The sequence below is a fragment of the Phycodurus eques genome, chromosome 13 (assembly GCF_024500275.1).
Source record: "Phycodurus eques isolate BA_2022a chromosome 13, UOR_Pequ_1.1, whole genome shotgun sequence".
NCBI classification, from domain to species: Eukaryota; Metazoa; Chordata; class Actinopteri; order Syngnathiformes; family Syngnathidae; genus Phycodurus; species Phycodurus eques.
The window spans coordinates 19,665,314-19,679,168 of record NC_084537.1 but is presented as its reverse complement, the minus strand read 5'-3'; the positions used below and the strand labels follow the sequence as shown (position 1 = coordinate 19,679,168).

At 39.4% G+C, this 13,855-nt stretch overlaps 1 protein-coding gene across 2 annotated transcripts; it reads left to right on the top strand.

The window, feature by feature from the left end:
- Window positions 1–4,218: 4,218 nt before the first annotated feature.
- On the top strand, window positions 4,219–13,473 carry samd7 (sterile alpha motif domain containing 7). Of its 2 annotated transcripts, none has more exons than XM_061694555.1 (9): window positions 4,219–4,472; window positions 9,067–9,198; window positions 9,291–9,414; window positions 9,493–9,617; window positions 9,697–9,778; window positions 10,427–11,085; window positions 11,445–11,560; window positions 11,637–11,747; window positions 13,131–13,473. In XM_061694555.1, the coding sequence occupies exons 2-9, from the start codon at window positions 9,096–9,098 to the stop codon at window positions 13,389–13,391; spliced, it is 1,581 nt and encodes a 526-aa protein (XP_061550539.1). In that variant the 5' UTR covers window positions 4,219–4,472; window positions 9,067–9,095; the 3' UTR covers window positions 13,392–13,473. The 2 variants fall into 2 exon arrangements, with proteins under 2 accessions (XP_061550539.1, XP_061550540.1); XM_061694556.1 differs by lacking the exon at window positions 4,219–4,472 and adding an exon at window positions 7,857–7,942.
- Window positions 13,474–13,855: the final 382 nt, after the last annotated feature.

Sequence of the window (13,855 nt, the reverse complement as noted above, 5' to 3'; positions counted from 1 at the left end):
AATACAGACATTTGTTTAAATTCCGAAGATACTTTTAGCTCAAACTTTGAACTCAACTCAAATTTGAGTTGAGTACAAAGCAATCAGAGTACATCTTTGGTTCTTGAGACTTTTTGGTGGGTCTCATTATGAAAGATGTGCTGACTGAATTTCATGTTGCTGAGTGAAACTGGATTCCAGGGCTGAATTTTTCATTTTCTGGGGGGGGCGCTCACTTGAGTATTTGATTATGAGCTAACATTAAAATCACAACTGGAAGCTAAGTGACTCTCTGTAGTGTTTTTTTATGTTTTTATATCTCAAAAGTATTTACTGTCGAAATGCTTGTCTTTTGTCATACTAAAGCGACTCTAACTACCGGAGACAAATTCCTTGTGTGTTTACGACATACTTGGCAATAAAGAGGATTCTGATTCTGATTCTGATTCTGATGAGCCCGGGAGTCATGAGCGTCTTCAACACTGAACTACTGTGAGTACCCTTTTTAAATGGATCAATAACTTACACGATCATTTCTAAAATCAGCATTTTTAGAGTATGTTTACACAGCATTTTTAAAGCGTGCTTGTGCAGAGACGATGCTGGACTATTCTGTGTTCACGGCAGGTGGAGACTAGGAAACTAAAGCACTATGTGGAAAGTGAAGATAGAAAAACATTTGAAGATCTGGCTGTTTAGGACTACTTCAAGACTAATGGGAAATTGAAGAACTTGCTGTTCTCGTGAACTTCCAAGCGTGTTAACATTAGAGACAGTACGTTGATGTTATGCTCCATTCAGGACAGCTAGGAAATTAGTACAGTATTTAGAAACAAATAACAGAAATCAATTTACAGGGTCTTAAAGGGAACAAAAATTGCTGACTACCTTTTTTTTAGCATGCGACGTCCTACTTTAAATTCGGACTCTGAATTTTCCAACTTTCCATTTTTCCAAAAACGCAGCGTGACAGGTCAAAATGAAAACTGGCAAATTGGTGTAACCTGAATTTGTGGCGGTGCCCATTTTCAATTTAAATGTCAATTAAAAGATTCTATCAACTCTTTATACAAGATAAACCTGTTGCACTATATAATTGAATATCGATATTATTATTTTTATTTTGGCTACAAAAGCTAACAGGGCAAGCAAAAAGTTTGTATATTATTTTCAGCCCCCCCCCCAACTGTTACAGTTTGAGTGCCCACCTCTGAAATTCCAAGTGGAATATTTCTGTTCCAGCTGCAGTGAATGCAGCTTTGACTATTTCATGTTTTCAGTGCTGTAAAACGGCTATTGTGTAAACAAAATGCATTCATAAAAAGTGCGTTTACCACCTGCTCCCGTCCCCCGCACCATAGTGCCAATGGTAGCGTTCATTCCATTAATGGCACAGCTCATGTGACTGATCTCCCTTTTTGCTTTGGATGAGAAAAGTGCCCTTTGCCGAGAGCCCCTTTTCAGGGGTGCCATGAGGGGGTGGCCAGGGGTGGCCACGGTCCCCTCTATACATTTGTTGGCCACCCCACTGGCCAGTCAGTCACATATATCCAAGCGTCAGTTATGCGTGGTAGTGTATTTAATGGTGGAAAAATCTGATTACGCTCCCCCCACCAGTCCATGATTGGTTTCATTTGCAGAAAAAAATCATCAGCATATGTGGTTACTTTACCTTAGTGACATTAGTAATTAGTAAATATCCCGACTAATTTATGGCTAAACTCTTACACCTACATTAACTTAATCTGGTCATATTTGTTGCATTAGCATGGAAATGCTAACCTGATAACACACAAAATGGTGCTGAATGTATGTTGACGCTTACGTTTAGCCTCAACATAGCCTATAACTTAAGACAGCAGCACCCTTCAAATTAAGGTAAAATGGTGGTGAAATATAGCCTTTTTGTGCCGAAATGTCGCCTAAATGAATCAAGCTTGTCCACAACTTACTTGTGATTACTGTTTATTAGTTTGAGTAGCTTGTTAAACTAATAAAAAATACACTAATAACATACTAGCTACCAGTGAATGAAAACGTTTTGCTAAGGTAAATACATCTTTTTAGTCCTAAAATATGGCTAAGCTCTTAGCTGCTTGATCTTCTCAAATTTGTGTTGGCTCGCAAATGCTAACCTGCTAACACAACAACAAAAAAATGTAAGCTGATGCTTACGTTGAGCTCAACATAGCTGAAGAAAGCCTACTTAAGACATGAGCCCCTTTCAAATTAAGGCAAAGTATTTTGTTTTTGTAGTCAAATAGTGTTTCTGAAACAAAATGGAGCATTTGACTTGTCCGCCATTTTGGAGCTTATCACTGTGCTAGCTCATCAAGCACAGAGAAGCTAATAGTCCTCAACCTTTGTTACCATTTCCTGCTGTATTCTGTTGACAACAGCATGTTCCTGAATTTGCCACCTCTCAGATTGAAGGCTTATTTTTGGGATTATTCAACCTAAACAATCAGCTCATGGACAACAAGACCTAAACAAGATTTGATCAAGACGTAAGGCTTCCACTTTAGCGGGATTAGGACCTGGCGTGAAACGTCCGGACGGCAGATTGTAGCTGTAATTAGAAGAGGGCCAAGCAGAAAGAGTGTCTTGTTTGTCAATTTGTAGCCATGGAGGTTAAACCCGCTGTGATCCCTTTGCCTCGCTGTGACTCTATAATGCTGCCTGCAAACAAGATGGACAGAAATCCCTCATAAAAAGCTTACGCAGCCCAAAGGTTCCTAAATGACTGGTTTAGATGTTTTTAAGTCCTAATGCTTAGTTCCAAAGTCCTTTATTAGGCCATTCAGAGCGCAAAACGATGCTAGTAGTCCATTTCGTGACCAATTCCGATTTAGAGCCTATGTCCAATTTCTCTGTATGAAGGGGGCTATGCTGGGTTCTGTGTGAAAGAAAAATGCTACTGTTACGCCTCTGATGCGCCGATTCAGTGAAATTTCTATGAAAGAGTCATTTGTTTTTTATGTAATGCAGAATGATCCAATATTGAAGGGCATTAGCATGCCGTAATTAGTCATGCTGATGTATGAAAGGAGACACGACTAAATACGGACGCTACTGTTTTGACAAAACTGCGGAAAAGTTATCCATCTTCATATCCTATGTAGCCCGACAAATTATTGAGGCTTTTAGCGTGCATTAATGTTTTTTTTCCGGGCACTGCTGTGATGCTAATTTTGTGGAAACTCTAGAATTGATTATTAAAGGATAGTGAGGCTAAATAAATGCAGATTCGCCTGTTTGGGGTTTTTGCGGAAACTCGACATGTAAGAGTCAAAATGACCATCCACTGGAGCCCTACCTATTATTCAGTGCTACTGAATTTGTCCCTCTTCGCTGGGTTCTGTGTGAACGGCACAGTCAAATAAATGCTGACTCTGCTGTTACACAGTTTGTTGAAACTTGGCATGAAAGAATTATGTCTATCTGTCCATTGAAGCCCAATCTATTATTGAAGACTATCGAGGCTGGCTGCCCGCCGTTATTTATCCTGCCTCACTGGGTTATGTGTGCAAGGCACATGTAAATAAATGCAGACTCTGCTGTTAGACCCATTTTTGTGTAACCTTGGCATCAAGGAGGTGTAATGACTTCATCTATCCACTGCAGCCCGCCATATAAGGCATACAGTATAAGGCCATCATGGCTATCCGCCCACCGTCATTTGTCCCGCTTCGCTGGGTTCTGTGTGAAAGGCATGGGTGAATAAATGTGGACTCCACCATTACGCATTCATTTTGCTGAAACTGCGGCCAACTAGACCGTCAACAGCGGTTCCATGTAGACGTGCCTCAAAGTACAGACCCCTGGCAGTAAGTGGCTGGTGAGCACAAACTGTCAGCTTAGGCGGTCTGAGTACATGATCCTGCCAATTTAGACGGATTTCTAATAAATGACCACCAAGCATGTTTGGGTCAACACTCCAAAAAAAAAAAAAAAAAAAAAAAAAACACACACAAACAAAACTTATCAAAGGATTTTCTAAGCGTCGCGGCATCAGGCCTCCGAGCAGGAGGTCTTTGCCTATTTTTCCGGTGCAAAAAGGGAGCTAAGCATTTAGGTGTCTTAACTATGGCCTAAAGTGCTAACAAGGGATTAGTGAGGTAAACGTACAAAGAGGTTTAGCGCTTAAAGAGCAGTGCTGCTTCAGTAATTACACATGAGTTTTTCTGCAAGGTGCGCCCGAGCAGTTGGACGGAGGAGATCACGGTGATGTCAGGAGGAGGGAGGGCTTACCGCCTCGGATAAGGCCCGCTAATGGAGATGAAACCAATCGGTATTTAAAAGGTCTTTTTTAGTTAAGGCAGTTAGGCTGGCAGGCACTTTGCTAATGTGGCGGGAAGCTGGGAGAGTTGACGCAAGGGACGGGACGCTTCCTGTGGGATGTTCAAGGCTTTTTTTTTTTTTCATTTGACATTTTTGATCGTTTTCTGGTCGTACTGAATTGAAAAAAAATATCTACTCACTGGATTTTCAAGGTGAGGCCTTCCGAACTCTTACAACTCATCCCTGTTCACCGAAAAACTCAATTTTGCTCATTTTTATCTGTTATTTTGTTTTAATAATGCACCGATGGTATGTTTTGTCAAACGTGAATAAATGTAGATGATAAAATTGCTTTTAATTGATCTAAAGGCCAAGGGAATTTGACAAGCAACCTTAAAATCTATGGAATTGACTTCATATTGATCCGTAAAGTGAACTTAAAATCATTAGATTCATTTAAGCTTGGCCTCTGAATGAATTTGCCCCAATCAATAAATACAAATATGAAGGAAAAAAGAATGAGCAAGAAAATGAAGGAAAAAGGAAAAGGAAAAATATTATTGGCTGGGTTTTATTTGTACTCAGTTGAACAATGTGACTAGTCCCAGTCAATCAGCAAATGAAAAAAAAATTATTTAGTCACAAATGACTTGCAATGAATTTAATCATTAAAAAAATATTGATGTATAATTTTCTAGGGCCAGGAAGCACGTTTGGTAACTGAGACTGCAGCCATAATGGACATCACATGCCTGAATGCTAAGGCAGTAGCACCATGTGACTACTTCCAGCCAATCAGCAGATGAAAAAACAAACCGTTATGCAGTCACAAATAACTTCAACTAGACTTAAAATTATATTATAAAAAAACAAAAAACTATTTTTGAATAAATTCAGAGGGAAAGGAACCATACTTGGCAACTTCACTCATTTGATTACTACTGGCCAATAAGCAAAGGTAAAAGAGAAATTGGAACACATTTTAAAATCACAACTTAAACTATATAATTGTCTTTTTAAAAATATTTTTGTATAATTTTGAATGACAAGGAACCATATTGGTAACCTAAGCTTACTCAAGTCATACTGGATGCCACACCCCTCAATATATGGCAGCACAACCATGTGACAGCCAATCAGCAAGTTCACAAAACAAACAGATTTATAAAGTTGCAGATCACTTAAAATATTTTTTTTTTTAATGTGTTGAATTTTCTATGACAAGAAACCATATTTGGTAACTTGAGTCAGAATAGACGCCACGCGCCTCAATATAAGGCAGGAGAACCATGTGACTACTCCCAGCAAATAAAATTTAAAAAATACTAAACATTGATAAAGTCACAAATGTATTAAAATTGTTCTTTGTGTCATGTATTTTTTATTTATTTAAAAATTTTATTTGGTAGCGTTTTGTATGGAAAGATTATTTTTATAACTTAAATTTGAGTCATGCCAATTTTGATTTAAAAAAAAAAAAAAAAAAAAGAAAATTGTTAAAGGGGTGTTTTTCTTTAATTATATTTCATTGAATGCCCTATGGAAGATTAGAGTATGTTGCTGAGTTTTGCAATAGGGTTTACCCTGCGACCCATTCCAGGCCTTGACCCTGCTTTAATTGTTCAATCAGTGCTTACCACTGACAAGCTGTGTATAATGGAATTGTCCATGTGTAACTGAGAATATGTGAGGCTTTAGTTTGTGTGCACGCGCGTGTATGTGTGTGTGTGTGTGTGTGTGTGTGTGTGTGTGTTTGTGTGTCTGGGGGTGCGGGCGGTTAAGAAGGGGCGAGACAATGTCTGATATGACCTCCTTCAGGCTTCAGCTAAGTCGTCAGCAATTTTTCCCTTTAATTCATTCTTGTAATGGGATTACACGGGCAACAGTAAGTCCCAAGGAGTCCAATCCCCTGCGCATTAGGCAGCAGCCTGTCGCGCAAATACGTTGAGCGCTCGCTCACCTTTCATTACGATGTTCTCTTTTTAAATTAATAATATTACTTATGGAATGGGAGAATCGCGCTCTGAATGTTCTGAACTCCTGTTTCTGGCCTGGCAGTGTTTTTGCCCCAAAAATATATGAATAAGCAACAGCAAGAAAAATCGATGCATACTTTAATCGTTTTACTAATAATTATATTAGGTTTTTTTTAATTATCATAGCAATCTTATTTTTTCATGTATTTGTATTTTTATTGGGGGTTTTAAGAACTGTAATTGTTGACAAGTCTTGTCATTTATGGCTATTTAAACAATATTCAACACTAATATTTGAATAAAATATAAATATTCTCTGAAGGTTTTTGAACAGTGCCACTTATAAAAACTCGCTGTGACAGCTTCATTTTGCACAAAGAAGAATAAAAAAATATTCAAGTGGAAAAAAAGATTGGCCTGTTTTCAATCATTTAAATAATAATTAGAAAAGTAATATTAAATGGTTTTAGATTATTTGTATTTCGTGACCCTGAAAAGGATTTGTTTTTGTTTTCAAATAAACATTTAGCGGAAATTATTGCCATCTGTCACCATTCAAACAATTTTATTTGAATAAAAACAATTCTAAATAATCTCTCTTATTGTTCTGAACTTCTTTTTGAGGCAGATTATCTAAATTTGCTACGATATTCTGAAATTTACCAGAAAATTTAAAATAAGCAAATAAAGCAAAGAGAAATGAAAAAATGGGCATACACAGTACTTCATGTTTATATTTTTTTAAATTCTTAAAAGAATAATTCTGAATGTAGATTTTTTTTTGTTGCAATTTTTATTTTATTTTGTAAATATTTGTTCATGAAAATTCTTTCAATTTGTGAAGCGAGTAAAATAGTAACCAAAAGACACAAAATAGGTGTACACTTGAAATCATTTAAATAATTGGATTATTATTTGTATTCATATTTTTTACTTTATTTGTGAAAATTGCCATCATGACTATTTGAACAACATTGCTAGTTAAACAACACCAAACATATCCCTCTGAATATTCTGAACTCCACCTGTAACCGAATTAAAAGCGCTTCTCATTTAAGCTTGCTGCCTGTGAGTTCATGAAATATTTACTTTGTATTCATACTGATTTTTTTTTTTTTTTTTCAAATTGTTATTGACACTAATGTGGCAGGATTAACACCACTTGAATGTTTAACAGTTGAGATAAGATGCTAAACCTTAAACAAGCGAGGTGCCTTTCCTCACAGGAAAGGAGTGTACATAAAAGTACATTAGTGGTGATGTGACGTTTGTCTTCGGCAATGATGGAGGGGGGGGGGGGCACAGGTGTGCTGTGGTGCCCACATAGCACCACATAAACCGATTGCGTCCCCCCATATTTATCCCTGAGGTGTTTTTAGGACATCCTGGGTGCTAATGGGGGCTAATAGGCTTAGCACTCAGGGTGTATTGTCCAGGATGCTTACAGGCAAGGTTTGCTGGGGGTAAAACTCTAAACGTGTGGATTACCTCCGACACATCCCGTTAAAGTGCTGTATAGCCACGACTTAGCTAATAAGATCCTGTGGGGGGGGGGGGGGGGGGGGGGGGTGTCATGGGGAAGGTAGGGATGGGATGAGAGGGGGTCAGCAGATGTAGCTGGCAGACTGTTGCAGACTACCGTGGTGGATTACGAGCCTCAGATAAGATGCTTTCAGAGGGAATTTGAGAGGCTGTCATAATAAAAGGTTAGGTGCAGGGTTACTGCATTTGACATATACATCATGTCAGTGTGGAAAGGTAAACGTAGTAGAAAGTCAAGTGTGGACTGTTATTCACATTTTTGTTGGATTATTGGATTACGGCTCTGTCATTTTTGGGAAATGGGATTCCAGCGCTAATGGGCAGTGTGGCTCATTTCGCTCAAGAGGATCCTGCAAAGACTTCAGAAAAGAAATAAAATAATAATAATCCTAAATCTTCTGTAATATGCATTGTAGAATCTACTTTAAATAAATTGGTCTTTTAAAACAACTTCAACCTGTAATATATGTATGAAATATTTAATGTTATGGGGATTTTAACCCTATGTTTATTAAATTTAAGGTTTTAAAAGAAAGGGTGTAGACTTGACATGAAAGACTCACATTTATTAGTTCAGTAGTAAAGGCACCCTTAAATTAAACAGTAAAGAGGTCGGAGATGTTGCTGCATGCTTTGAATGGGGGGAGGAAAACGGTGCTCTCTGCTGAGCCAGTATTAAAATATTAAAAAAATATTTTGGAACCGGGATGGGGATAATTATAATTCACTCCCCTTATTGCCTGTTATTTTAAATCCAAGAGGGTGTCACAATAACCTGGGTTAAATTTGTATTTTATTTTTAAATTGTTGTATTTTGAATGCAACATTTTGTTTATATTTCTATTTATTTTATATTCATCATTTTTTCATTTCAAATTTTCTTTCGTTTATCTTAATAGGAATAAATGTTTAATTAACGATTGCATTCTCTTACTATTACACAACTAATACAAATTTGACCAATATTTTTGCCATGCAACTGTTTTACCCTGAATATTATTATATGTATGTATATTATAATATTTATTAGGTTTTTTTTCATACTATTATTTTGCTCTTGTTCATCCATTCAGTCGGGTTTTGTTTGTTTTTTTATGTCTAACTGCTGCCTCTTGGTGGTGCATGTGGAGAACTGCAATGTTTACATTTATACGTATGAAAAAAAGGATTTTTCTTTTCATCAATAAGTACATTGTACTCATTGGTACGCTTTGAGCCGCATTTTCCAGACTCCGGATTTCAAACATTTGATTTTATGTATTTATTTTTATTTCTTGCTTTTCTCCAGCATCCCCGTGGCGGCCGGAGGAGAGTACGATGACCCCACGCGAGCAACTGAGGAAGATGACGGCACTCGGAGAGCAGGGAGCTTTGGACGAGAAACACTGGTACCGCCTGGTCAACGGCATGTCGGCAAACGGTAAGAAAGGAAGGAAGGGAGTGTGTGTTGTTTGTTTTAATGGCAACTGGGTGACCTAGTGTATGTCTTGTGCGTGTGTGTGTGTGTGGCAGAGCTGAGGCAGAGACAGGAGATGATCATGAGGAACCAGATGGCCATGGCGCCACAGATCCTCGCCCAGGGCCAGCAAAGGTTACAGGGGGTGCCGACGCCGTTTGAACCCCGGTTCATGGAAAGGTTCGGAAATCTGTCCCTAATATTTTGGTTACCTTTTCTAAGTACATTTGTCACAAATGAACTTGCTGGCTCTCTCAGGGAGTTGGTCCCTCCGGCTGAGATGGTGACACCCGACGGCAGGCAGATGCACTTGGGACCTCACCTGGGCCCCCCTCTGGCGCCACATGCTGGTGTCCTACCGGGGAGAAACTTTCCAGGCGCAGGTAAAATAATGCATAAAGTTTGCAGTCACTTTGTGTGAAATTTTTAAGGTCAACAGATTGATGTTTCTCCTTTCCTCAGCTGGCTATGGCTTCCTACCCTCCGAGCCCATGGAAACGGTTGCCCGGCGACAGGAGCTCATTCACAAGCAAAACATGGCCAGGTGAGTGTTATGTCAGCATCTGACCTGAGATTCTAACTAGTACAATAAAAGTCAGATGAGCCTGTTGGGTCGGTGGTGTCTCCTGAAAAGGGGGCAGCTGATTCCGAAGGGAAGTGACTCGCGATCTGGGTCTACCCACCTCGCCAGTCTGTGTAAACCTGTTGTAGCTCCTCTCAACGAGGAGATTTAGGGGCGGTAATCAGAGTCCCAGTTGGATGGCGGAGATCAAACACCCAGCAAGGTAGACAGACTCATTTCCGTCACTTGTATCCACAGTCTTGACGTTTCGGTCACTAACCCAAAGATCGTGACTACACGTGAGGGTGGGAGCGTCGATCGACCGGTAAATCTCTTCATTACGAGAGTACGGTGAAGCGAATGCTACCCCGAGATACTTAAACCCCTCACCATAGAAAGGAGATGACTCCCAATCCAGACGGTAGAAAATGGATGGATGGAATTGTGTTGAATCCCAGCAAACCCAGCACCACAAATCTGTAAAAAATTGCAGGGCAGCGGTTCACTCACACTCACACGCACACACACCTGTGGACACTGTAGTCTTCAATTGACATAACATGCAAGGTTTTGGAATGTGGGAGTAAAGACCTGACCAAAAAGTACCTTCTATCTTCTTCTTGTGTTCAGAATAGAGATGAACGCCATTCTGCATCAGAAAGAGCTGGAGAACGCCCACCAAAAGGGCATGATGGGCATGGAGAACCCCATGTCCTACCCTTCCAACCCCATAGCCTTCAGAAGTCGCCAGCGCATGCCCGAGGCCCACGACGTCTTTGTCCACCGGCCCACCCTGGACGACCTTCACTCCAACAGCATCCTCATGTCGACCAGCCCTTATCCCCCTATCGGCACCCTGCACAGAGAACGGGGCCGGCGGGTGGGCAGGCGGCCCGCGGTCCACAAGAGCGCCGACCACCCCGTCGGTCACGTAAAGGGCCCGGCTGAGGACAAGAGCGTGGAGCGGAGTCCGGGGTGCGTGTCCGGCGGGGAGGAGAAGGAGCTGGAAGTGAAGGGGGACGTGGGGGAGGAGTGCTCCGCCAGCAAGACGCACCACCAGGCCAAAGCGGATACTGAAGCGGCCGCGGGAGGAAGGAAGAGCTACAAAGAGGGCGAGGCGGGCCTGCGGAAGGGCGGCGCTCCAGACCAATGCGCGGACGCCAGCAACAGCGTAGCCAACGACAAAGACGTTCCCAACCAGTGTGCCGCCTTCCAGGAGAAGTTCATGTACCCCTCGGGAGGCATGCCTTACATGTTCCCTGTGGCCGGGAATGGCTTCCTTCCGCCTGGTGCGTTTGGAAAACAAACCTTGCTCTGTTCTGTATGGGGCGCCACACATGACATGAGAGGGAACATTTCAATCAGTATCCACAATTTAGATACTGCATAACATGCACACAAAATGCTAATTTTGCACAAATTATACCTCCTTTGAGTATTTTTACTTTGTGCAACCATTATACCCATTTCCTAGCTACAAATTAGTGTTTCGTGCGCATATCATATCTAATTCGTGGCCACAAATTAACATTTTGTGTGCACTTTATACCTGTATTGTGGCCACAAATTGTATATATTTTTGCACCCATGTCATGTCTGGGGCTCTGTAGTTTTGTGTTTCTTGGAATTAAAAATATTCGTTCCTCAGGTCCGCCCAATCTCTTCCTAAATGGTGATGAGGTGTCTGAGGACATCAGAAAGTGGAGCATCAACGACGTTTACAACTTTATCAACAACATCCCCACGTGTTCGGAGTACGCTCAGGTGGGTGTTGCACTTTGCATTGTCGTCATCGCGTCAATGTTGTCAAGCTTACGTGAGAAACCATCTGACGGCGCAGACGTTTAAAGACCACATGATTGATGGCGAGACGCTGCCGCTCCTCTCAGAGGAACATTTGCTGGACACACTGGGCCTAAAGCTGGGGCCTGCTCTGAAGATCCGCTCACAGGTAATGTAATGTAATGCTATGTAAATTATGTTACAAAATGAAATTTAAAAAATAAAATTATAATGTAAAATAAAAAAATTAAAAATTAAAATTTAGCACAGTAAAATTAAACTAAAGACCATTTTGAAAATACACATTTAATAAAACATTACCCAGAGTAAGAAAACGGAACAAAATGAAATGAAAGAAAACTGATCAAATACAAACTAAATGAATTGAAATAAATAAACTCGAGAATAATCCGAATGCAAATTCCAAAAAATAAATGGAATACAGCAAAATTTTATTAAAATAAGATCAAACTAAATAATAATACAGATTGAATTGAATAAAATTTAAATAAACATAAAATAATTCCACAAAAATCAATTAAATTGACAAAAATTATATTAAGATCAAATAAAATACATCAAAATTACTCTTAAAATATTTACATCAAATAAAAAATATAAAGATTGTACCATAATGAAATAGAATTTTTTAAAAATCTATCAAAACTTCATACGATACAAATTAAATAAAATATAAAATGAATGAATAAAAAAAACTATTAAAATAAAAATTACATGAAATAAACTCAATAATAATAAATATAAATAATTAAGATAAAAATATAATATAATCAATAAAATAACAATTACATCGAATCAAATCAATAGCATTAAATAAATGATGATAAAAGTAAACAGAAATCAATTAAACATAATTCATAACATAGAAATTAAATTACACTAACTAAAAATACATGAAGCACAAACTACACTCAATAAATATTTTGCAATATTATAAAATAAGCAATAACTAAAATCAACAAAAATTCTCTTAATTTAAAATACAATTCCTTAAATTAAACAAAATGTTAAATATAAACTCAGCGACCACAACATGAAGCTGTATAAATGTAATACTATACATAGTTGGATAACATTTTTATGAACTTTCTTTGCTATCTTGCTTTTTTCTTTTTTTTTTTTTTTTTTTTCCCAAAACTGGACATCAGTTATCCGTGAAGTTTTGCTAGTCATGGTCTGGCCCGGTCCACACAACAAATTGATGGATAACTCTATTTGAAAACAGAAGTCAGGAATAATTGTTTGTTCAACTACTGATCAAGTTACTGTAAAACAACATTCGATTATACCTGTAATATCTCAACGTTGTTATTAAATCCAACAATTTGAAATGTTGGTACAGATTTCAGCAAGAATCATACAAGTTGATTCAAATAATTTGGTTTCGCGGGCCACATAAAATGGTGTGGCGGGCCAGATGTGGCCCTCGGGCCTTGAGTTTGACACATGTGCTTTACGTCAACACAATTTTTACTACAAATACAAACAATGAATCACGCAATCTTGTGTACTAACACTGTCACCCCAATAGGTGTCAAGGCGCATGAGCAACATGTTATACATGATGAACCTCCCGCTCCCCGCCAGCACCCTGCAAGCTGCCCCCGACAAGCCGGGTGACCGTTCGTCAGAGATGGGCTCCCCGGTGAACTGCAACAGCGAGGAGATGATGATGATGGCGGCGGCGGCGAGCCCCCGGGAGGCCGCCGACGTCCTCAAACCCGCCGAGCACCTCTGCGAGCCGGGCAACAATTCCCCTCATGCTAAAGAGTTAACCGCCGAACACATTTGAACTCCATGGCTAACCAAAACAGCAGCACCTACCGCAAGCAGCGTGGTCGGTTAAAGACGGACATGCGTTAAGTGGATATGCAACCACGATTAGCGTTCCAGTAGACTCCGACATGTGGTCGCGCGACAATGTTGTGTGTGTCCATGTTTGGGTTCTGTATGCATTACAAAAGCATGGCACAAATAGCAAAGCTGAAAAGTTCACCTGCTACAATGAATACATATTTATGCAATGTCATTGAAATTGGCTTTTTAAACTTTTTAAATGGTTTAAATGGATTGTAAATAAAGGTTGTTTGTTTGGATTTTTTTTTACATTGGAAGGTGTGATCCTCCCTTATTAGACTGGCAGATATTTATTGCCATTATAAAACAACACTATATTGGAGCGTTTCAGAAATAAGATAAATACGATAAGTATTTGCTCACTTGCCTTGACTCAGACGTGAATTTTGGAACGGTAAG

Bases quoted from the DNA above. Each gene is read 5' to 3' on its own strand.
- samd7 (XM_061694555.1), top strand. From the start codon at position 9,096: ATGACCCCACGCGAGCAACTGAGGAAGATGACGGCACTCGGAGAGCAG. The intron at 9,415-9,492 runs GTTCGGAAATCT...TGGCTCTCTCAG, and splicing joins GAACCCCGGTTCATGGAAAG to GGAGTTGGTCCCTCCGGCTG. The intron at 11,748-13,130 runs GTAATGTAATGT...TCACCCCAATAG, and splicing joins CTCTGAAGATCCGCTCACAG to GTGTCAAGGCGCATGAGCAA.